The sequence below is a fragment of the Parus major genome, chromosome 1 (assembly GCF_001522545.3).
Source record: "Parus major isolate Abel chromosome 1, Parus_major1.1, whole genome shotgun sequence".
Lineage (NCBI taxonomy): Eukaryota > Metazoa > Chordata > Aves > Passeriformes > Paridae > Parus > Parus major.
Window position 1 is genome coordinate 67,521,911 of NC_031768.1, and position 25,229 is coordinate 67,547,139.

The 25,229-nt window shown below is 40.6% G+C and overlaps 1 protein-coding gene across 1 annotated transcript in view; it reads left to right on the plus strand.

Annotated features, from left to right (window-relative positions):
- KATNAL1 (katanin catalytic subunit A1 like 1) overlaps positions 1-25,229 on the plus strand; it is a 59,557-nt gene that overhangs the window by 20,021 nt on the left and 14,307 nt on the right. Inside the window, exons 3-7 of the mRNA XM_015623549.2 lie at positions 8,247-8,422; positions 15,614-15,774; positions 17,715-17,883; positions 23,986-24,110; positions 24,613-24,718. Coding sequence (XP_015479035.1) covers positions 8,261-8,422; positions 15,614-15,774; positions 17,715-17,883; positions 23,986-24,110; positions 24,613-24,718 — 723 coding nt within the window. The 5' untranslated portion in view covers positions 8,247-8,260. The remainder of the gene's footprint in view (positions 1-8,246; positions 8,423-15,613; positions 15,775-17,714; positions 17,884-23,985; positions 24,111-24,612; positions 24,719-25,229) is intronic.

Below are 25,229 nucleotides of genomic sequence, written 5' to 3' on the forward strand. Positions count from 1 at the left end.
GTCTGCGGTGAGGGGAGGATGGGTTGGGGGGTATCTGGATGCCGGTGGGGGAGAGAAAAAATACAAGGAAAGGGGCACATGGGAACATAGGTGGATGGATGGAAGGGGAGAGATGTGCTGGAGGAGTGGTGGATCAGATGGACTGAGAGAGCTGTGCAGAAGGCAGAGCTGACCGGAGGCTGGGAATGGGTACGAAGGAGGCAATGCTCAGAAGGAGCCCTGGAAAGTGTTCCCAACCAGTTTGCGCCTATGGTTTCCAGTTTCACGTCTCCTACCACGCTTAGGCTCTGTTGAGCTTGTTGCACTAGGTGGTCTGGACACAGTGTTACTTTTTAAAAAATTATTCTGCTACATTTCTATTTTTTCCCAAAAAATTTCTGTCGTGATGTCAGTATTGGCATTTGTCCCTTTTGTCTCTCTGTTTCCTCTCCTGACAGTTCTAGTGTTATTCTTTATCTTGTATTCTCTAACAGCCATGAGGGGGAATGAAATTACAGTTTCTGTACATATCATACTTAAAATACACGTGTTTATGATTGGTATATAAGGGAGCGTCATTTTTTCTTCCTGAAAATCTGTATCTTAAAAGCATCAGTGCATTACTGCTCCCTTTTATATGAATATTGAATGTCTATTCCTACTACAGTTTCACATTTCACAGAGATGAATTTCTTTCCGATGAATGCTTAATTGCAATTGCAGATTGTCGAGCAGGTTTTTTTTTCTTCCTTTTCCCCCCACCCCTATGTCAGCTATATCCTAGATAGGCTTCACCTCCTTGCAGCTCCTGGTACTTGCCACACTGCAGAAGTGAACATTGCAGCTGCAGTATGCTTCCAGAATGCTTGGCTCATGGAGATTTGGGCTTTTGAGTAGGTAATGGGGAGAAATAGATCCTGCCCTGACCTAATCCAAATCAAAAGAGAGAAAAGTAAATGGAATACAAGAAAACAATGATAGTCCTTTATTTGGTTTTCTGTGTAATTAAAAAAAAAACCCAACTGATTCTTCTGGGGATGAGCTGAGAAATCTGTAGTGCACTAACAGCAATATGCATATAAATGTATATTTAAAAACACATATGCTATTCTATTTAAGTAACACATATTCTTAGTCCTAAAGAGCCAATTCTTTCAAATTCAGAGTGGGGTTCAAAAGGTGGAAAAGTATTCAGCCCAAAATTCTGACTGTATGAGTCAGGGTTATAAACACCTGTGTGAGTGTATTAAACCTGCAATTATTCATGGAAGGCTTATCTGGGATGCATATTGGCTGAGCTAGGAATGGAGCAGCAGCAGCACTGAGTCTTTGTGGAGCTGGCTGTGGTCTGGTAGGGTTCATGGGCTGCAGGGCAGGGGGAACATGGGTGTGCTGTATCCAGGGCCAGGTGTTGGAGCGGTTTCACTGCTTTTCTTGGCACAGAGCCTGATGTAAGAAATGCTGTGAACCCAAGCTGGCTCTGCGCAGACCCATCTTGGGAGCCTTTGGTGGCATGTTTGCTCCAGCAGAAGTGCTTAGACACATGATAAGCAGAGAAGCAAGTGGCTCCACAAAGGACCAGAAGGATTATTGACTTGGGCTGAGTTCCACTTTGTTGAGCTACCGACAGGCTCTGCAGAATCCTTCAGATATCTGGGCCCTGCATCCCGTCAGAGGAGGGGTTGACTGATCCACCTCAGGCTGGTCCCACCTGAACATGGGCCTGGGTTTGATACTAATGTCAGAAGCCCTGGAGGCTGTGCTGGAGAGGAGAGATGTGTGGAGCCAGCCTGGGTCTAGCAGGACTAAGATGGAACAGAAGCTGGCAAGCCTGTCACTTCTTGACCTGTGTGTGTATGGAGTTACACTCCCCAGAGTGCCCCACAGCATTTGTTTTAAGTCTTTTTGATATCCAGCCTTGCTAATGAACACCTCATTACCCCAAATAATGGTGCTGTGACCATATGGATGTGGCTGAAAGTGGTGTGAGGTGCTTGAAGAAGGATGTTGTTCACGCTCAGTCTTAGGAATAGCACATCCGTCTCTGATTCTCCTTTCTACTTCTTCAGAGAACTGTACTTCAAAGGCTCTGCAAATGGTTATTTCATTCTTCAGGATGCTTTCTGTTTGGTTCACCAAACTAATGAAATCTGTAATTTAAATCTCTAAATTAATCTTTAATTAAAACTCTGACCACCTATTTAGTGTTTTCTTATGTGTTTACTTTTAGCTTGTGGTGAATGTCTTTACTTCATTTGAAGACTTTTTTTTTTTTTTCACTTGCACTCAAAGTAACTCTCTGTTTCAAGTTAAGAATGCACACAAAAATAGTTTGAGGCCTGCATGCATGCTTCTTTTCCTTCCCACTTCCATACACATTTCCCCATTAACTCCATGTCTGCTATTGCAAAACAGAGTTTCAGTGCAAAGAGGCCAAAAACCAGTTAGCAGAAAGCAGTTGACTGAATTAAAAGATCCCTTGGTGCTGGGTTTCCTGGACTACGGTGTGTGTGTGTGTGTTTTATCTGGTGTCTGTACTGCTTTGAAAAATAACATAATCTGCTGCAGCCCTAATGCTGCTGCTGCCATTGTAGCCAGCCTTGTCACTGCTAGTGCACAGAGCAAAAGTAAAAAACAGCGCTGGCATAACACATTTCTCATCTTTAATTCATTTGCATGTAGTTTAAATTCAAATCTGCTTGAACTGAGCCATGTCTTACTTATAGATATGTTTTTAACAGGAGTTGTGATCTTGTGAGCTCATGATTGTTAGTTTTCACACCAGTCCATGGGACCACAGCTGCATGTTCAAACAAAGCCATGTTAACAGGGAAAAGATGGATTTAGCTATGGTACTTGGCAAGCCTTTTGTTTGTTTGTATTTTATCTGACAATGATCAGTTAAAATGTTGTTTTTGTCATGCAAACGTAATGTCTGCAGCATCAGCAATTGCTTCTGAACAGGGACAGTTAATTATTGGAAATGAAGATCAGTTGTTGTGCACCCAACACCAAAACAAAAGAGATAATCTTTATAATAAAGCAGGAAAGACTTATTTAATTTCTTTTAATTATTGCATTTTTAAAAATCTTTTTCTTAAAAATCAAATAAAATTTATCAAGCGCATAAAAAAATATAATCTATATTTCAGTCCAGAATACAATTCTGTAAGCTTCTAGTAGAAGTCACATGTCATGCGGAGAAAAACACTTTCTTTGTTCCTCTGACAATGTTCCAGTTAGTGTTGCTGTTTATGCTTTCTCAGGTAAAGCATTGTCATATTGTTACACTTCTCTACTTTAACAAGTTTTAAGTTTGAAGAGAAGACTGAAAATCGGATCATTGTGCTATTTTAAGTGAAGATGTAATTGAGGGAGAGAGAGCTGTTTGGAACTGGTCAAAGCTGGCTTACAAAACCAATATGGCCTTAACCTAAGAAGGGCAGGTTTCAATTAACTGTAACGAAAAGCTTCCAAGCAGTAAGAGGAATTTGAGGAAAAAACAACTTCAGTTTATGACTTAGACTCTGATAATGGAAATGGGTGCACATGAAAAGTGTATAAATCCAAAAATCAAAACCTCTTAACACTGAAATTCTCTTCCTTGCTTTGCTTTCTGTGGCAATTGATCTGTTCTGGGATTGTGCAGTGGCAAAGAGTCATCCTGGCTCTCACTTGTAGAAGTGGAAAATGTACAGTCATACCTCGGTCATCAGCACTGTATTCAGAAGATGGTGCCTAACAGCGTGACCCTCTGTCTTGTGACATTAGTTGTAACTCTTACATTGCTTTTCGGGATGCCCGACACCATGCATGGCTGACTTACAGAAAATGAGAAACAGGATTAGTAGCCAATCTTCATCAGCGTATGTCCAGGCCTTTCCAGATGTTCATCTGTCCAGTCAGCAGTACCGCAGGGCTGCCATGATTTGAGAGCATATGTCCAGCAATCTCAGGGAGCTGTGAGATGTTTTTGTTTTTCCTGGGTAAAATTTTGGTCAGAGAAAGACACATGTCCAGAAAAATCCTGGTATGGTATAGCCCTCTCAGTGAGGAATTAACATTGAATTTGGCGAAAAGTCTGATTGATAGGTATTAAATAAGGCTTGATGTGACTATTGAAACAATGAGAATAAAGCAAAAGTGTCTAACAGCTCATTCAATGAGAGTCCTCCATCCTGTGCAAGAGTCAAGTGCTTATGGAGAAAATGGGATGCAGTGGTGTCACTGTCAAAATGTCAAAACACTTGCATAAAAGAGACATGTAAAGATAGCAGATGCCTTCCATTTTGGCACTCGCAGAGTGAATGTTTGGGATCAAGTAAGAGGAAAAGCCCTGCTCCAGAACCCCTCTACAGGAGAGGGCACTTGCTGCCTCTGGTAATGCTATGGTGAGGTAATGCTGAGAGAGATGAATCCTCAATATATCCAATCCTGTATCCATTCCCACTGGTATTGCACAGAAGTTTGGAATAGTGTGCTAAGCAAGCTGTCCCCTTTTTGCCTGCTGTTCACACAGTCACTGTATTTGCCCATGGATGTGTTTTGTGTGTATAATGCTTTAATGTTAGAGACTGTCTTTTGGCTCTTGCTCAATTGTGCATTGCTTTAGTTCTGGGAGAAAAATTCTTTTCTGACCCTAGATAGGGATCAGCTCAGCTTATGCTCCAAAGAATAGAGATTAATATCCCCTGTGACCTTTTAGCCTGGCTGCTGCAGGGTTTTTAACAAGTGGGTTTAAGACCCCATGTGTGGCAGCTATGCCTACATGAATGTCTGTAATGTCTCTTCTTGTCAATGATCCGTGAACTAAGGAATCTCCAAGGATATCTTGACGTGCAGTGGAGCTGTTACGGTCTAGTGCAGGAGAGAACCACACAATGATAGAATGAAAAGCTGGTGTCACAAGTAGTGTGTAAGTTGTTCTAAATGTACTTGACAATAGTTGTCCCTGGCTGTATATTTACTTGAAAGATGTGGCTGTGTTATGGTAGGAAAATTAAGTATCTAAGCAAAGCTCCAGATAACAAACAACAAAATGCTCTATTTATGATTTTTGTATTTCTGGTTCCTTGGACTTCCCTGATGTTGTATGAACTCTATAATACAATATAGAACAGTGAGTACATAACATGAGAAGGTCCTCACCTAGTCCTAGTTACTTCTCCCTCCCTCCCCATCCCTGACATTGAAGAATGGGATGTCCAGAAAACAACACAGGAAATAATTGCTTCCTAAAAATATTTTTTCCTTGATTTTGGACTTGTTTGGATTTGGTTTGGTAATTCTGAACTAACATTACCTTCACTGGTGTGCATAGGAGGCGTAGTTTGTTTAAACCATTTTTAGCATTAGTTTTAAATAGCAGTAGAATCTCAGAGAACTGCCTGGGATTCCAGGAAAGCACTGATTTAGGCCTACAGCTGCTGTTTCAATTATGGCTCAGGTAAATGGGTGACATTATATTAATCTTTTCAAGCTATATGACCTGCTTTGGTGTCTAGTGTAGGTGATAAGGAAAACCAGAAGTGTCTGAATCCACAGGAAAGATCCAGGGGTGTTTGTCAGCTCAACTCTGGAGCTATTGGTCGCCCAGGAGGTACATAGGTGTACATCCACCAGCCTCCCTCCATGCTCCAAGTTTCAGTGCCGTCAATGTTTTAAAGGCTCTCCAGCGTGACACACCAGGCATCAAGCTCATGCATAAGCTTTGGCACCACCAGCATAAGGCTAGAAGCCCCCAAACTCTCAGTAGCTAGAGGAAGTCGAGAGTCTTGTTTGGTTTGCTCCTGCGATTTTAAAACCACGTACATTTTTTCTGTGTCCTTCTCCGCTCCCTTGTCTAGCCACTGTCCTGAAGGGGGCACATGTTTGCATGCCTCCTGTGTCTTGCCTCCTGCCTGTGGATTGACCCAGCTTCCACCACAGACAGAGATGAGGAGGTTGTCTCCTTTGGTGAGCAGGGGACTCTTACTCTTCTGGAAGTAAGGGGGGTTGGATGTGAGTATCAGCCCTCTTAAGGCCAAAGGGAGTTAAATATGCCCTGAGGGTGGGAATTAACTGTAATAAGGAGCCACGAGAGGTTGTAAAGCAAGTACATGTTCTCTTTAATGGATTTCTAGGAACTGAATTCAGCAGCTCCTTAAATATGTTTTATTTACTTGCTCTCTTTCACTACATATGGGGAAAACCTCCAGAGATTTGAGGAATGTTTTTCTTAACGGCGACAGTCTGGTTGTGAAGCAGATCCTAACTTGGATATGTTTGAAGACAGGTCAATGGATTCTGCCTCAGACGGTGTTCTGTTCATTTATAAGTTGACTCATGAGATCTGAATGGGTCATTACCTATCTTCAATTCCTATAATTTTGTCTATTTCCAGTGCAATATGAGTGACATCACTTTTTTTTCCCTATTAGTTACAATCTTCTGTATTCAAAAAATTAAATGGTCTTAGTTGCTACCAATCTAGCTCTCGGTAACAATGTATCCTGCCTATGTCAGGAAACAAAATTAGCGTTCTCACCCTTTCCACCATAGATTTTCTCCTGCCCAGTAGTTTACAACAGCCAGCGGGAATGCTATGCAAGCTGAAATGTGCAGCACAGCATGAGGACAACTAAAACCCCAGTATGTTCTGCTGTGCTTGGTGGAGTGTCAGCTGCAGGGTAGCAGCATGTTCTTGCTATCAAAGTCATCAGCCACATGCAAGCTGTGTGACCTGTGGGTTTAAGTGATGGTGGCAGGTTTCTGTGGCTTTGTTGCAGGGAGCAGGAGTGATGAGGTGGTGGAGCAGACCTGGTGTGCAGCTGTAGGCAGCAGTTGGGACTGTCAGCGTGGCACCTTTGGGAGGTGCAGAGTGTGTTTGCTCAGGGCAGAATGAATGCCATGTGGATGTCTGTTTAAATTATTGAGGGTTTGAATTTTGCTAAGCACAAGGGAATACAGAGGCATAAGACACATCCTCCTTAATGCTATCTTGCTCTTGTCTTGTCTGTTTATAAAACCTACTAATATTTTTATAACCCACTAGGATGTAAAAGGTTGCTTCTCCCTGTTCTAGTTTCTGTCTGCTACCACCTGTTCCTTCTGTATGTGCTCCTGTAGCATGGGCTGTTCTCAGCTGTGTAACCTGAACTGTGTTTCTATCCCTCCCTCTTGGTTTCTTCTTCACCTCCTTGGTCTTGCCAAACCCTTGATGCAACGAGTGGACCACCCTCCAGAGCTGACCTCCTCCCTCTTGCTCTATGCAACTCTTCATTGCATAGCTAGGAATTGCAATTTTTAAATTTTTATTTCCAGAGGTTTATATATGGGTGGATGTCAGGGACCCCACACATACTGAATCAGAGTACAAGGGTAAGGAACTGATGTTGGTTTTGTGTGGTGAGGACCTAAACTTTGGGTCACATAAGATTCAGATAAAAGGGCAGGCACTGCTTCAGTCTTGAACCTTAAATACAAACCTAGCTGTACAACACAGCTTAATTCTGATTGTCTGGGTTATTGCTTTCTTGAATGGTTACTGGGAAAAGCTGGGCTATTGGTTGGCCTTAAATTCATGCTGCAGTTTGAGGACTAGGGGAAGGTTGTACTTTGGGAATCACTATTCTAAGGAATGTTAAATTTAGATTGCTATCTCTGCCATAAATCCCAAAGTGACATGTTAAATTTAATGAAAAATGCAAGTCAGCATATGAATGTTGGAGTGCTTTGAAAGAATATTTAAACAGAATGAGACTCAACTTCATCTATAGTAGAGCAGCCATTCAACCATATCATAATCTCATTAGGGTGAGGGCTCTTGAAAGTGTGAAGTGCACACATCCCTGATGCTGGTTGGCACATTTAGGCATGTATGTAATACAAAAGTATAAAAAGCAATTTAATGCCTCGTGTGATTTGTGATTCATGGCTGATGGCTGCTAATATATTGTGGTGCTCTACAAATTAAAGTTTAGTTTGTTGGGTTCAGTGTGGGCAGGGCATTTAATTTTCTTGCATTAATTTAATAGGATTGGGGCCAAAGGCAGCAAAGAAGTTGTGTTTTTTATCACTATAAAAGACTTAAAATTCATGATCTGAAATCTTAAGCTGGTAAAGAGATACTCCAGACATAAATGGTTGTAGAAAAGCAGGACTAGATGGGAACAGTGTTGGAAAGACACAATTCAGCTATGAGAGAAGTAACAAAACTAAAGTGTCACTGTCTGAATTATTCTACAGCACATAAAATTAATTTTTCTGGTAATTATGTTCTCTTTTAGATTTCTGAGTGAAGATGAATTTAGCAGAGATTTGTGATAATGCCAAAAAAGGAAGAGAATATGCACTCCTTGGGAATTATGACTCTTCTATGGTATATTACCAGGGTGTCATCCAGCAAATCCACAGACATTGCCAGTCGATCAGAGATCCAGCAATTAAGGGCAAATGGCAACAGGTAGGGTGAAATAACATTGCCCATATTCTATTACTTGAATTTGAAAACCATACTATAGCCCCCAAACTTTATAAGATGTAGAGGACTTACATTTCAGTGACGTTGGCAACATTTGTTGTACATTATTTTGTTGATATTATGGGAAAATAATTTTTGTGGTGCATTCAAAAGGAATTCTATTGTTCAAACTGAATCAAGTTTTTTGCTGTTTTCACTTAGGATGTCTGTCTAATTCCTGGTCTGTTTGTGTGTACATACTGTCTGTGATTGCATACTTCTGAAAAACTGAGGTCTTCCTTTTCCCCTTGTTTCTTTTGGCCATCTAATGTCCAGTAAACTAAACTGTGAGTGAGTGGGTTAGCATCCCTAGAGTGGCTGTCTCAGTAGTAGCTAACTATAAGTCTATCGTGTACAAATTTGGATCAGGTTTCTAAAACTGCCAGTCATACTCTTAGCTCAAGTCTAACACACATCCATCTCTCTGCTAAACAGAGTACTGTTCAGACATGGAAGTAATCTGCAGATGAAATGTAAGAACTCTCAAGGACATCTAGTTATTACTTTCAGTATTTAAATATTTTTTGGTCCCATTTTCCGTGGTACAAAATGTATTTCTTAAATACTATGTTTTGAAAGAATAATACAGTTCCTATAAAAGATACAATTTTGCAGTAGGTAGCTGAAAAGATAATTTGAGTAAGAGTTTTTCTAAATATCATATGTTTAAATGATATTGCTTAAAAACAGAAGCAAGTTTTCCTTTTTATTTCAGCAGATGATTTGTTTATGGGTTTGTGTTTGCAACCTCTGACACTAATATAGAGTATTTTGTCTACTGATAAATATAACACTCTTAAGAATCACTTTGTAGTAACAGTACTATTTGCAGGTGTTTATCATAGAACTGTAGAAGTCTGTTTATGTAGAGCTTGTCTGCAAAGCATGTGCATGTACATCCAGAAGAGATAGTTTTCCTGGTAATGTAGTGAGTGGGATGTTGTATAGGAGGTATTCACATTCAAGTTCTTATATTCAAGCCTTTTCCCACTCCAGGCCATGCTGATACAATGTGTTTATGCCCAATACATGTCCTTGGTTCCTGCCAAACTTGTAGCTGATGTGAAGGTAGAGAGTGAGCATTTCCTCATCCTGCAGCAGAACCACTTCATTGTCTTCACATCTAACATTCCTCTGATGACAATGATTCTTCCAATAAACTTTCAACAGCTCTTGTGTTGTGCAGGTCACTCAAGTTTCGTGTTATTGTGTGTTGTTTGAACTACTTCAGAGAAGCCCATGCTAGATGGAATGTGTGCTGCACATTGGAGAAAAACATCAAGTACAAAAGGACCATTAGCACAGTTTCCAGGATTTATTTCCTGGGGAAGGCAGCTGGCTCTCTAGCAGAGGATCTGAAGTTGGCACCTTCTCAGAAATTATCCCCTTTAGGCAAGAGAAGAATGGCCCCTGACCATATCATATAAATGCTTTAGAGATGTGTCCCAAATAATATCTGCAGCAGGTGGGGTAGCGTCTGTCATGCTGTGCACTCATGTTAATTCTGAAACTTTCCAACATAGTAGTGGCAGATGAGCTTTGTCAGAATATTCCTTTGCTGTTGCTGGTGCCAGGCTCGGAGACAAGCAGCAAAAAGTAAGAAGTGTGACTGAAAAAAAAAAAAAAATAATGAAGGGCTTATTTGCCTTCTCATCAGTTTATAGGAAAAAATGATGCAGCCCTGAACTACTAGCTTATCCAGACCAGAACTTGCCTGTTTTGGTGAGACCTGTAGAGATGGCCTGTTTTCTTTACCCACTCTTTATAAATAATTGTTGTGCTTTCTCACTCCTTGAGACAGCCTAAGAGGGAGTCTGATGATGTGGATGTTAACATTACTTTCTAGCTCAAACAGCAGCTACATCCAAACTGTCAGTCACAGTCAAGAAGCTGTCTTGACTGACAACCTGTTTTGAAGAAAATTTACCTGAAAAGTTGGATTATAAGTAACATTCATTCACAGTATTAAAGCAATATCTAGATATTAATTTTAGATCTTTCTCATTAAAGAGTTATGGCGTACACATTATGTATGTTTAGCAAATTTCAGGTCCAACCCACTTGGTACCAGTACTGTGCAGAAGCAAAAGATTCCCACACCAGTGTGGCTTGAGAAGCAAAGCAGCCCTTAGGTCATGGTTAAGGGGATTAATGAAGTTGATTTTTTTACCTAAAATTCTGTCTCCTCAAGCATATGGAACTAGACTGTTCTTCAGGTCCTTCAGCTTCTCCATCATCTGAGGAATATGGAGAGTATAATACCACTGGTACCTTTTGGAGGTGGAGTTTAGCAATTACTAACACTGTGTAGGTACAGCTTTTAGTCTTGAATGTCCATGTAGGTAAGTGCTCAGAGGAGAAGGTTGTTACTAAAACCAGTTCTTCTCTGGGATGTACTGTCTGCATACACATTCACAATCTTCAACCTTCTGAAGGATTCCTGGGATTCTGAGTGTCAGTATGAAGCATTCCCTTCCTTTCCTTTCTGTATGTTTGTGTGCAGCTCACTAACAGGGCATTTGTCCTACTGGTACTTCAGAGGCAGTGAACTAAGTCTTGTGTGTTTGTGGACATGTTGCCTTGTAAAATAAAAATGTTCATTTGAGGAACATATCAAAGAATGGTTCCAGGTGTTGCTGTGCAGCTGACCAACTTACATCTCTTACATTGTTCTTCCTCTTCAGTCTCTTCTCAACAGTGGGTGCTCCATCCTGAATAGGTATCTCATACCTGGTGGATCTGTTTTGTTGCCTTGTGTATGACAGAGGGTTTTCCCAGTAGTTTATTGAGCAATGTCAAAGCCCAGGTGAACCAGAAGTAGTTGGGATTTTGGGTCAGATTCCCAAGTGCACTTGATCTTCCTCTCTTCACGTAGATGTCATTGTTTTCAAATTTCTACAGGTTGGTCTGAACAGAATGATGTTCTGTGCAGGTACTTGTTGGGCTGTATTTCATGTCACAGAGAGACAGCTTCAGCTTTGCAATGGGACATCTTGATTATGAAGATTCCTCTTGCTTGGAGCTGATGGTTAAGATGAGGAGGAATATGAACATTTTAACATCTTCTCCACTGGGAACAACTGACTGGCTCAGTTGCAGTTGATGTAATACTGCTTCTGGGAAGTCAAAATCAGTGCTAAACAGGGAAGAGGGATTTTATTACTGATCTGGCACACCCTGCAGAACTTAAACAGGGCAAAAGATGCATGCTGAGGACCCACCAAAGCAGAGACATGACAGCATAAGAGTTCCTCTGACTTCATGGAAAATTCACAGGCATTGATCATCTCTTGACTGGTTCGTCTTGGGGATATCAGGGTGACCTATTCTCAAGACCTGTCCTTGTTTTGCATCCAGGGAGTTCCCAGCTTGCAGTGGGTTGGCTGAGTGTAGCTTCATTTGCATCTTCACTCCTAGGTTTCCTGAGCTTATTTAAAAAAGAAAAAGTTACTTTGTTGTGCTTTGAGATTTGTCTGACAGGTAGGCATATTAATTCATGTAAATGCAGGCTGGGACTGGAAAGATTCAAAATCAGAAGCAACTCATCCTTACCAAAACTTAAAGATAGGTTTAGGCTCATGACCGCTACTCTGAACTTTACTTGTATTGACATTCTCCCTGTTTATTCTGAGAGAGCTTCTTGGCTGTTGCAGTGTTTTTACTAGACAGCTGGCTTGTAGGAATGAGCTGCTTCAGTGGCAGTTCAGCAGCTGCAGAATGACAGCAGAGTGTGCCCCCGGGAGATAGTACTGGCTTACGACAAGGCCAGCGGCTGTCAAGCAAAACCTGCTGCGTGTTAGAACCATGTGCTCTGCACTGCACAAGATCTGAGAGCACAGGGACCTCCATTGGAGCTCAGGCAGGAGTTCAATGATTCCCTGAGCCAGCAAGGCACCCTGACTGCCTATGGTCACTGGTGCAGGTGATTAGGTGCCCTGCATTCCTGCTTAAAGAATAAAGAGCGAATTCTTCTTTTTATTATTTCAAGCACATTTCAGTTGATCTATGCTTTTGTTGCTTTTTTGCTTCATGCCTGTTTCATTAACATTTAGTAGGTTACATTGTGATTAATTAAGAAACATTCTCTGGGTAACTCATGAATAGATGTCATTATAGGAGCCATACCTTCACAGCATGGGATCAGACAGGGTTGCAGGGTATCTGTTTTGGATATGATTCAGGGACTTTTTATTTTTCACTTTCTAAAAGATTGATCTTGTTGAATAACTAACACTGATTGCAGGTAGTAATTTCATGTTTGGAAAACACATAGAGATAAACTTGATCAGTTTTTCTTCAGAAAAAAAAAATAATCCTGCACATTATTTGTACTTACCAAGGTACAAATATCCACACTTACTGCAATGGGTATAGAAGTACAAGCTCTAGCATTGCAAATAAAAGCTGGTGATGGAAAAGATATATGAATATGAAATACAGAGGTACTCCTTGAAAGGGGTTTTGTAACTGCCACTAAGAACAAGTGAACTCAATTCTTGTTCACTGTGTTTTATACCCATCTGATAAGATGTGTTTTCTGCTTGGTTACTGTAAATTCTTGGGATTGACATGTCAAAACAAAGCTGTGTGGGGCCATCCTGTGGGCTGAAAGGCTTTTTATTGGGCCTTCCAACATCACCCAGTGCCCACGATGCTGTTTCTGTGGAGGAGGTGATGTGGCTGCTAGAGGAGGCTGCCGTACCAGAGCCTGACTCTGGGGACCAGGCAGCTTCATGTGGTAGCTGAATCCAGCTAACATCCTGCCATGCCTAGAGAAGCCAAGCTCTTCCCTACCTTGTCTTCCCTCCATCTCTGCCAGCTTCTCTCTCCCCCTGACCCTGTCATTTCTTTTTTTCTGGGATTTACCTGATCACTGGATGGTGTACATGTCCAGTTTGCTAAGCTAACAGAAGTGTCCTTTATTTTCTTTTTACCCTCCTAGGCCAAGTTTTTTTGCCACTTTAGCAACCTGTCTTACTGTATTGAGATGCCAGAATTGAATCCAGGAGAACAGGGGCACAGTGTGGTATGGGGGAAGTGAAGGGAGTTTTTTCTGTTTGGCAGTGGAAAGCTGCTAACTTGGCACACTATCTGTTGAAACTGCTTAAACATAAATAACTTAAAAGATTTCTTCAGGCTCCCTAAAACCTGAACTGGAGCCTCCTGAGGGTTCTGGCACATAAGGGTGTGTATGATGAGAAACAAAGAGACTGGGTGAGTCCAAACCAGTGATTTTTCCATTTGCAGCCTTCCTAGGTTGTTTGAGAGTGACAGTGATCACTGAAAGACAGTGCTCAGTCAAATTCATGATTGTGGCACAGCCTTTTTTGGCCCATGTCTGGGTTTCTCAACTGCAGGGAAGTCTTTCTGCACATGTTTCATCCGTGTCAGTTTCTTTAAGGCCTCTAGGAGTTTATGGCTGGTTTTCCTTTGCGGTCCACACGCTGAGGATTCCTTGTTGGTCAATTTGCCAGGTATTGACGAAGAAATAGAGTGTGTATTTCAGAGTTTGGTCTGCTCAGGTCTGGCTAAGAGATGGCTGGCAGATGTTAGTCTGTTTTCATCTTCCAAAGCACCAAGCGGTCACTTTCCCTCAGTTTTTAGATACCATCCTCTTTCTGGTCCAGTGAGGTGAATGACAGCACACTGGCTGATAGTGCTAGAAAGCTGTTTTTCACCATTTTCTCTCCATGTGCTGGAAGGCTGATATAAGGAATCCTGTCAGTACTCTTGAAGCACTGGATAGGAAGTGGCTGTCTCTTGTGGAGTGGTGCCCTGGAGGATTTATGCTGTATCATTCCTTTGTACCTCACAGCAGCTGTTTGGCTGGATTTATTTTTGGAGAGGAGGGATGTGTGTGAAGACAGTTTGAAGGAACCAAGTTAGTAATCAATCACATTTGTAACTCAGCTGGAAGCTGTCACATTGGGGAATGTGTCCACTGATTGTGTGATGAGAAAGCAAAGAGACCAAAACAGGGCAGGAATAATCCTGCCTGAGCTGGATGTCTTGTGTCTGGGAAAATACAGTTACCCCATCTGGAATGAGCAATAAGGCTGCTTTTCCCTGTGAAATCATCAAGATCTTTCTGTACTTAAGGCTCTTTTTGTACAGGTGTTCATAAAGCTTCTTGTAAAGCAATTGCAGTGTTTCAAGATCTGTGCAGTGCCTTAGGGATTTACCCTTCTCTTTCCCTCTTCCATACTAGTATCTTGCTGATGACAGTCACATATATAATAAAATCATGGAAGGAACTCATAAAAATCATTGAGTCCAACTCCCTGCTCCTACCTAAAATTAAGCCACATGACTAAGAGCATTGTCTAGACACTCCTTGAACTCTGGCAGACTTGGTTCCATGACTACTTTACTGGCCAGCCTGTTGCAGTGTCTGACCACTCTCTCAGTGAAGAACCTAGTGTCCAATCTGAACTTGACCTGATGCAGCTTTGTTCCATCTCTTGTGTTCTATTTTTGGTTCCCAGGGAGAGGAGATCAGCAGCTCCCTCTCCGATGCCCACCTTGAGGAAGGTGTAGCCAACTGTGAGGCCACTCCTCAGCCTTCTCCAAGCTGAACAGGCCAAGTGACCTCAGCTGCTCTTCATAAGTCTTGCCCTTGCCCTTTCACCATCTCAGCTGCTCTCCTTTGGACACATTCTAATGTTGTGCTCCTCACAGAGTTCAGTTTGTAATATTATATTTTAATGATTTGGTAGGTTTTATAAGTAGCACATCAGAGACTGTAATCAGAGATCTTTTATGCCAGAATAGTAGCAAATTACTATAGATTTACCAACAACATCATTACTAGTATGAGAGTATGTGTGCACACATGTCAACATACACACATAAATCCAAGCATCAGCACATGTTATGGAAGAGTGATCCCTGTGTTAGCAATCATGTCTGGTTGGGACATTAAAAAGCAGGAAAATGAACTCCACAGAGATTCAATTGTTTATGTTGCTGTTAAAGGTCTTACCAGCCTGATAGGTCTGGGGTTTGTGAATAGGAAGACTTGGGAGTCCCTGCCTTTGAGGTTAGTTTATGTTCTTGAGGTACTTTCTGTGTTTGTTTGGTTCTTTTTAAAGCTTGAATTGTAATAATTTTTAAATAACATACATATTTCTCAAGGTCCGACAAGAATTAGTTGAAGAATATGAACAAGTTAAGAGCATTGTCAACACTTTGGAGAGTTTTAAAATGGACAGACCTCCAGATATCTCTGTATCCTATCAAGATGAGCCTTTCAGAGATCCAGCTGTTTGGCCTCCTCCTGTTCCAGCAGAACACAGGTAAGGAGAGGCTCAAGCAGAGTGGGTGGAATAAAGGTGGGTCACTGTAATTTTATATTTGTTTTTGAATGCTTTTGTAACATGAAAATCACATTTAATTTACTCATTTATTACATTTAATTTAGTCACTTGTAATAAAGAGTAAATCTAATTAATTGAGAAAAAAGTACTTAAACTACAGTCAGATTTATTTCTTACATTCTCAAGAGAGTCACTCCTTTATTCTGGTAGGAGTAACTAAGTGCCTGGAACTAGAGTCTGCTGCAGAGGCAAATGGGCTTTTGGTGACCCAGAGCTGATGTTCTCATGTGCAATGAGAAAACTTTTCTATTTCAGTTTATTTGAGCAAAAGAATTAATAGATGACTGAAGAGTCTATAAGGAGCTGGAACTGAAGGATCTTGAAGGTGGTTAGAAATTGCTCCCTAGCTACAGATAATTCAACCTGTGTTTAATCCATTGGTTAGTTTAATTGCCAAACATGTTCTGTTATACATAGTGTATCTCTTCTGTAACCATATTTAAGGTAACTTCAGTTAGCTAATAGATTTCTTAAGATACTTGTGCATTTTCTGAAATACCTATTTTCAACTTAACAGAGCTGGTTGGAAACAGATTCAGTTTACAGACAAAAATAGCATTTATCATGCCAATATTTTTCTAACATAAGAGCAGAGAATTTTAAGGTGTGTATTCTTACATAAGCAAAAGGAGCAAAGTAAAATGAGAGGTCTTGGTTAATGGAAAGAAATGCCAAGTTTATTTGTAACTTTCTGTGCTTTATGATTATCAAAAATATCTTTGTTTTTTTTAAAAAAAAACAACAACAAGCAACCCCTAAGAATATAAGCGTAAAATTATATTAATGCTGGTGACTCTTGTGAGTGATAGAAATAACTCAGATTTTCTATGGTAATGTTATGTAAAGTTCAAGATGTATTTATTCTTGTATTTTCCTTATTGGTAAAGCCCCAATAGTTCATCTGCTTATTTTAAGCTGAAATTTAAATCTTGTGCAAATAATTATGGAAATGCAGACACTGTTCTATGCAGTTAAGTTTGAAGAAAATGCATGAAAAGCAAAATATTGCCATTTTATCCAGCACTGTGTTTAAGAATGTACTCAATTTAAAGCATATTCCAGAAAAATGTTTTTGGGGTTTAAGTTCTGAGTTGGTCAAAACAAGAATCAGTACAAAATTCAATAGTGGACACTTATTAAATCTGGGTGATATTCCTGGCTGTTTATTTTAGTTCTGTATTTCAAATTCAATCCCTAGAGAAAAATGACGACACTTTGTCTTAAAAAAAAATTATTTCTCCTCATTCTATTGCTGAGTACTCTTTGATTTTGTGGGTGATGTACACAAATATAGGTGGTTGCAGTTTGGCTCTGTTCGCTTTTGCTTTCAAGGCAATTTTTATGTTTTGACATTTTCACACAGGCAAATAAAGTCAGAGGTAGGCGGATTGTTTAAAATCCTCCATCTTTTGTTTTGGGGCCTGTCAAAGCTTTTAGCCACCTTTTTTTTTTTTTTTTATTTCTCTATTTTTAAAATTTTTATTTTACCAGGAATGTCAATGTGCATGTGAATGTAGCCTAATATAATCTCCTGGTTTGGAGTCAGAGGAATATCCAATTTGAAGACTTTTAGTAAATTGTTTCCTCTTTTGTTACATGGGTGTTAGTTTGTTCTAAGACTGATTAGAAGTACTGATATGATAATGTTGTTAATTTTTTCTTTTGTGTTTTTTCTTCTTACTTGGGTTATCAGACAGAACCAGAAACATGGTTTTGGACTTGCAGATATAGGGAAATAAGGCTTAGGGTCTTGGCAGCTTTAGTAATAAAGTACTAAGGTAAATTAGAATTCTTCCTTCTTAATGTTGCTCTTTTTTTCACTGTTTTTAGCATGTTTTTGTTGTGGTTGCTGTTGTTAGGGCTCCACCTCAGATAAAACGTCCCAACCGAGATGGAAAACCTTTGAAGAAAGACTCCCCAGGACTTCAGCCCCGCGGGCCCGCGGGCAGAGCACATGTTCTGTCCAAGGGGGAGAAATCTTCAGGCAGCCGTGAAAGGGAACCCAGAGCTAGAGGAAGAGATGACAAGGTAAGAAGGGGAAAAGAACTTGGCAGAGAGGTGTTCTCATGTTGCCCGTGGCAAAGGGAAGCACTCTTAGTCATTCAATGCAGATAATAAAAAATCACAACAATCCCATGTGGGAAAACTTAGTACCTTCTTTTTCCCCCATGAGCAAAGCATGTATCATGGTGATATTTATTAATAATTACATCAAATTAAGAAAAGTTCTGTTATGTTTGCTCTGTCTTGTTGTAAGACAGAGAGGGAAGAATAGTATCCTCTTGCTGAGGGTTTCTTATTCTTTGAGTGAAAACCATGGGCTTGTCTGTAATCTCTTATGTGTCATTCAGGCATAAAGTTCCTCCTGCTCCTTTTCCCATATGTTTGGTGGGGTTTGTTTTTTTCCTTAAAGGAATCCAATACAGGGCTTTTGTAAAAATCTTAATGTAAAAAGTACAAAAGTGAGACCAGTACCCTTCCCTAGACTTGAAGCATTATGAATGGAGTTCCCCAGCACCGTTGCCTCTGCCGTACCATAACATAATTTATGCCTAGGAGTTCAGAACAGTTACATAAATGCATTGATGATACACTTTTTTCATCATAAATTGCTTTCTGATACACAGCAAAAGTATTAAGTAGTCCTAGCCCTTATTACCATCAGAAGGTAGGGCCAGGCACATTTTCAGCAGTGCCACTGAGTGACTGTACAGATCAAGCATTTTAGAAATCTCTCTACCCTGGATCAGTAAGATTTAAAATAACAAGTGTGCCTCCTGCAAGCTATAAAAATCTCATGAAGATCTGTGAAATTATTGAAAGTTTTGCCAGCTATATGGGGAATTGGAGTCGTGGTGTGTGACAGGTTCACCAGATGTGCTTGTGTAAGGCAGCCTTCAAAGTCTTATCTCTAATGAGGGTGAACTCTGCTTTCCAAGCTTTCCGGTGATGAGCATTATAGGGCTTTACTATAAGGAGCCTACAACAACATGACTTGTATAATGCTTGTCTCTGGGAATAATGTGATTAGCAATACTACTGCTGTGAGGTGCAGGAAAAGTCATGAAGGTGTTTCATTTAATATGGTACATTTTAAACACTGCTCTTATCTGAATAAATTGGTCACTAGGTGGCAGAAGGAAAATATGTCTACTCCTCAAAAAATTCCAATACATGTGCTCTTGTATTCCCCTTTGTCTAGCTTCTTGGTGGTTATTCTAGTTCCTTTGTCTGGGGTATGTGACTGAAAAACACCCCAAGTTACAAATCTTCATGTGCTATATAATGGTTCTTGTAAGGGATCCATGATTGGCCTTTGAGAAAGATTTTGAATGAAAAAAGAAATAGCCACGTGTGGGAAGTGGAACAAGTTAATGCAACTTCCAATATTTTGCACGCAGGCATGAAAATAGATTTACCTTTCAGTTTTGCTCTTTCTTAGTTTACAAGTGTTTGTCAGTTTCCAAGTTTGAACCATCAAGCAGCTTTCCCCTGTAGCCTGTTATGTCAAATCAAAGAGATTTGGTAACTCATCATGTTCAGTTAAAAATAATAGGGCAGACCTGAAGCTTTAAATTAAGTAACCAGGTATCTTTTCTCCTACTAAATGTTTCAGCTCTGTAGTTTTTGGGTTTGGGTGCTAGGATAGGACTACTTAGAACATGCAATAAACTATCCATTTCCTAAGATGTTGATTGCAGTGTAATAGGTTGCATGCTGTCCTGGCTATAATACCACAATGTAATGACATATTTTTTCAAGGTGAATGTAAGTATAGTACATAGATTTTAGAAATGCTCTGTGTCACTTGAAACAAATGCCTTCTTTCACTGTCTCTCCACTCTAGACCATAACATCTTGTCATCCTGACAGTAATCATCTTGGGATAAGTAATTTAACTCAACTATGCCAATAAAATTACCTTTTTTAGTGGTATATAAAATAATTTTGAACTAAACCCACCAGATTGTGTCCATTCACTAAATCCTCATGTGTCTTTTTTTTTTTTTTTTCCCTAAAATACTGCTTTCAAGTTTTTTTACTTCTTAGTTCCACTGGAAATCATTAGGCTTGTTCTCAGGGTACCTTCTTCTGGATCATTACCAAGAGTTTAGCTTCTGTTTAATAGTTCAGTTTAAAGAGGCAGCATGAATGCTATCAGTATGTCTTTTAGAAATCGCTTAATACCATATCTAAGCACTGGAACACTTTTTTAGGAGTAGTCTTTAGATTATATTGGACAGTCAGTGGATAAGGACAGTAAATTAAGAAAGATATGAAATAGCCGAAGTTTACACAGCCATATCAGTGAAGTGAATATTAACATCAATGAAAATATGACTTAAAAAATTAAATTATTTTTGATTGATTATCCTCCTATGCATCACCAATTGTGATATGAGATAGTTGCATTTAGGTGAAAGCACCGATCTCCGTTCATTGGGACTGGAAGGCTGCATAATCTCCATATGAAAACACTGAAAGAACTGGTAGGTGAAATTGCAGGGCTGGGAGCACATTTTTGCAGTAAAATTTACTTAGTCTGATGCTGTCCCATGTGAATGGTGAGTTGTGTTGACAATGCCTCTATTGAGAAAGGGAAAGGAAAAGTGATCCAGGCAACCGGAGTTGTTAGTTTTTATATGTTTTACAACAAATTTAGAGTGGATGAAAAGCTAAAGACTTGGAACTAACTGAAAAGTGAAATAGAGTGAAATATGGTTCCTTAAGCAAAGGAACTGCCTGCCTCTGCCAGGGCTTTCTTTAGAGTTCTAGTTAATGTCTTATAGAAAGAAATTAATCTACCTGGATACCACATGGAAAGCAATTTGTTAATCTAGTGTGTAGTATAGAGGAATTGGAAAGTGGGATTAGGCAGCAAGGGTAAGTAAACAAGCAGTATTGAAAGGAGAAGTAGCAGTCAACTGGCAATTAATTTTTGACTCTTGTTTTGTATTTAAATTAATATTTTTGTGCCAATTGAACTTGGCACAAGAAAGTGCATGCACTAACTGAATTTGCTTGTGGCACCAAGTTGAGAAGCACAATCACCAGAAGAGGCAAATGAGGCTGTTGCACAGGTAGAGTTGGATGAAATGGGATAATGTTCAGCAGTACAGAGCAGTAAGTTGTGTTCTTGGAAACTATAAAAAGAACTTCTGCTAGAAGCTGGGAACTCAGCAGTAGAGGAGAAGATGGATTTGGATGTATCCAGAAACTGGATCAGGCTGAACTTCCATTTGGCACATTACCTTTTCCTGGTGGGGAAGAGCTGGCTGCTGGGGTGAGGCACAAGCAGGTGCCACCTTTGGCTTTGGCAGTGAGAGATGGAGAATGCACGTGGCGGTTGTTATTTGGCATTTGTATGCAATGGGAAGAACCTGCAGGAATGCAAGGAGTCCAGTTCTGGCAATTATGGCCCTCAGGGTTATTCTATGTGATTAATCTGCTGAGATTGCCTTAAAGGAGGCAGTATGATAATGCTATGGATGTGAATGTAAACAAAATCCCAGTAAAAAAAATCCCAGATTCTTGAGGTGTTAGCAACAGAGAGGAGAGATACCTGTGCCATTGTAGGAGGATCTGGTGAGAAAACATCTGGAGTATTTTGTGTACAACCGTGCCCAAGAAAGATACGCTAACATTCGGAGGGAGAGAAAAAAAAAAAGTGTTGCCAAAGTGAATGGGTAATTATGTTCAGCTTATGTTCCAAAAGGAGACTTACTTGGTTTGGTAAATGAAGAGAGAACACAAACCTGATGCAAGTATATCAGTGTGGTGGACACACCAAGGAGTGAACTGCTGAAACTAATGTAGAAACTTAGTACAAGAGAAGAAATAACATCAATTTTGGAAACAAGTTTGTTGTTCCAGTGTGTTAGTGCAGGTCTAATAGCTCTTCCTGATGGAAAGGACAGCTGATTTCTAAATGTTTAAGACAGATATTGGTTACCTGAAATTATGAGGTGGGATTGCCAAGGGTGGGAGCAGTCTTTTGCAGCACAGTATACCTTGTTCTGTTGGCATACCTTCTTAGAAAGATGTCATCACAACAATTTTATTTAAAGCTGTTTTGTGAAAGTAATACCCAAAGAGATTACTGGAAAAATTATGCTTATTTCTGCTGCCTGGTTTCAGGTGACATTTTTAAAAAATCATTATTTCTAGTGCATGCTCACCTGCTGATGGAGAATTGCAGGTTGGATCAATTTGGAACTAGCATTAATAATCTTATTACTTGTGAAAACTGCAACTACTTTAAATCTTGGTTTAATTCCGGAACTGGGGGGAAAAAAAAAAAGAAAAAAAAAAAAAAGAAAAAAAATAATAATTCAGTGTCACTACAACGCTACAATGACAGCCGATATGAGGCTGACAGCACGTCTGCCCGCTGGCCGCCCTTCTCCATCGTTCTTCTGGCGAGACGTGCCGCAGGGGCAGGAGAAGCAGCGGTCCCTGACACAGCACGTCCCGCAGGATCGGGATCGGGGCCGGGATCGGGGCCGGGATCGGGGCCGGGATCGGGGCCGGGATCGGGGCCGGGATCGGGGCCGGGATCGGGGCCGTGCTGCCGCCCCGCGGCCGCGCTGGGGCTGCCGGCACCCTCCGGCCCCGGGCCTTCCTTTCCCTTTGGATTTCTGTTCCGGCCCGCTGGGCTGAGCTGCGCCGCGGAGCGCGGTCTGCCCGCCGGGCTCGGGGCTCCCGGGACTGCCCGTGCCCCAGCGTGCTGCAGCCAGCCGCCCTCCTGCTCCTGCTGCCCCTGCTCCTGCCCCTGCCCTTCAAGTCCTGCCCTAACGCGGTTTCACTCCGGACAAAAAACAAAACCCAACCGCAACAAGATAAACCAATTGTTCTGTGATGTGCAGAAAATTTTTTCTACTAGGAAAGCCTGTCCATTGCAGAACAAGAGGAGTATGTAACAGACAGCAAACACCTTTCATTTCATTGTCCTGTTTTCTTTCTATTTTTTTTTTTTTTATTTTTTTATTTTTTTTATTTTAATGGTTACATTTGGATTCCATTTTATCGCTCCTGGAATCTTGAAAACTCCACAGGGTGTCTTTCGCCGTTTCCTTTTTACACCAGACCACTACATTTTTTACGCCAGCTTTTTGCTTAAACACAACTCTGAGCTTCGTTTCCTTTGCAAAAAGCTGAGTTAGGGGTAATAAACAACACAAGAGTTCGCTTGGAAGCAAGAAATAAAAGTAGTGGGAAGACAAACAACTCCCTCACAAGTCATCGTGGGCAAACGGCAACTGGGAGGGGTGTAATCGCTACCTTTTTGTTTTTCCACTGCGAGGTTATTTGTGTCTCCAGCTGCCTCTCAACCCGCCTTCGTCTAGGATGCTTTTGTCCAGCCAGCTGGGATTCCTTAACTTGCTCCTGATAGTGTTTAGAAGCTGAGCTAAGAGTCCTAAAGTAGCTCCCTACTCAGCCTCCTCCGTTGAACCAGCGCAGCTGCTTTTCAGGCACCCTGAATGCTGGGAGGGGAAGCGATTTCCTTCACAACTGAGAGAGGAGGAGCGTGAGCCCTGATCCTTCAAAGGGAAAATGTAACTTCACCCCCAAAAGCTGAACGGCATTGTGGCAGTATTAACCAGGAACTCTGGGCCATTAGGGGCCTGGTCACTGATGTAGCATTGGTGTGCTGCTGAAGTTACCGTAGTCTAAGAAGCCTGGGTGTCTTTGGAGCTTCTTCGGGGCTTTTAGTGGAGTCCTTAAATAAATATGACCTTTTAAAAGTATTTTAATTGTTTATGAAGCTGGCCAGTGAATGAGAGGCAGACATAGTTTGTAGTTGAGGAAAGTAGGTATTGCTGAGCAGGAAGGCTTTAATGAAAAGAGGGGAGAGAATCTTGATTTTACTCCATCAAAGACTGTGTGTGACAGTTTCCCTGTTCCTTTTTGGTGGTGATAGTCTCAGATGTTTATTCCTGACAGGTAGAGTGCAAGTGTAGCATCTTCAAAATATGCTTTGGATGCTCTGGTCTTCAGCTAGGACTTAATGTAGCATTAAGTTGTGATACAGCCACCTTTGTGAGGCTGTTCCTGCATTCATGCCTTTGGTTGGTGAGGAAGTGTGTCAGTTGTGTAATTCTTATGAGCCTGTATGGTTTTCACTTCTAGGGAAAGAAAATACCCCAGGAATTTGGTGATGGGGAAATTCCAAAATTTGATGGAGCAGGTTACGACAAAGACCTGATCGAAGCTCTTGAAAGGGACATTGTATCAAGGAATCCAAGCATTCATTGGTATGAGAATTTTCTCAAATCAAGTGTTTTTGCTAGCATGGAAAAGGAAAGAAATTACCCAACTTTAAACTCCTAAAATAGGGAGACAGCATAATCTTCTACAGATAGGCAAAAATGACATCTTTTGCTTTAACAGTTTATTAATTTGATTAAAGTTAAACTTTTATTGCTAATTGATATGTGCAGTACATCCATTACAGGTACTGCTGAAATGAACATATGCTCCAGAGATCTTTAAAGATACTGCTTTGGTGTTCACATTGTCCAAAACAATTTTTAATTAAGCAGCTCTGGGTAACTTGAGTTGAAAATAATTTTTTCCCTATCTTCCAAAAGTGGATTCAATTTTAGGTCACAGTATGATAGGAATGCTCTCATGAGGCATATGCTTGCATGCTGAAAGAAATGGTACTAAGTGAAAAGCTTTTCAATTTCTCTTGTATAAAAATAGAAGAAATACAGTTGTATGAGAATCTTATACAGGCTTCTTCATCTTGCACAGGGATGACATAGCGGATTTGGAAGAAGCCAAGAAATTATTAAGAGAAGCTGTTGTTCTTCCAATGTGGATGCCTGATTTTTTTAAAGGGATCAGAAGACCTTGGAAGGTGAGAATTTATATGGTGTTTTAATAAATGGCAAGCTTTATCTGTGTGTGTCTCCTGCTGTAACGTGTGGATGCCTGTAGGAAAGGCTAAAAAGGTAAATGGGAAAGATCATTAATTTGTTTATTAAATCCTATCATAATGATTAATGTAAAAGGCACTGAAAGAAACAGCTGGAAGTGTATCTGGCCCTTAGAGTAAACAGTATTTTCTGTTTATTTACTCACTTATAGCTTGTTGCTATTGTAATACTTTCTATAGGCCAGCCTGTAGATGTGAGTACAGTGATTGTATCGACCGAAGCAGAAATACTTAATAGACAGCTCTACACAGGCTTATGGTGTCCAGTTGTGATCACTTCCCAGAAGAAAACAGTCCTTGGACTGTTTTTTTCCAAATGTTTTAACTGTCTCTCACTCAGACTTCAAACTGCAGCCTGCATTGTACAAGGAAGCAGGGAAATAGGGGGTCAGTCTGGTGACTTAGCTTTGCAGTTACATCTGCAGCTGGGCAT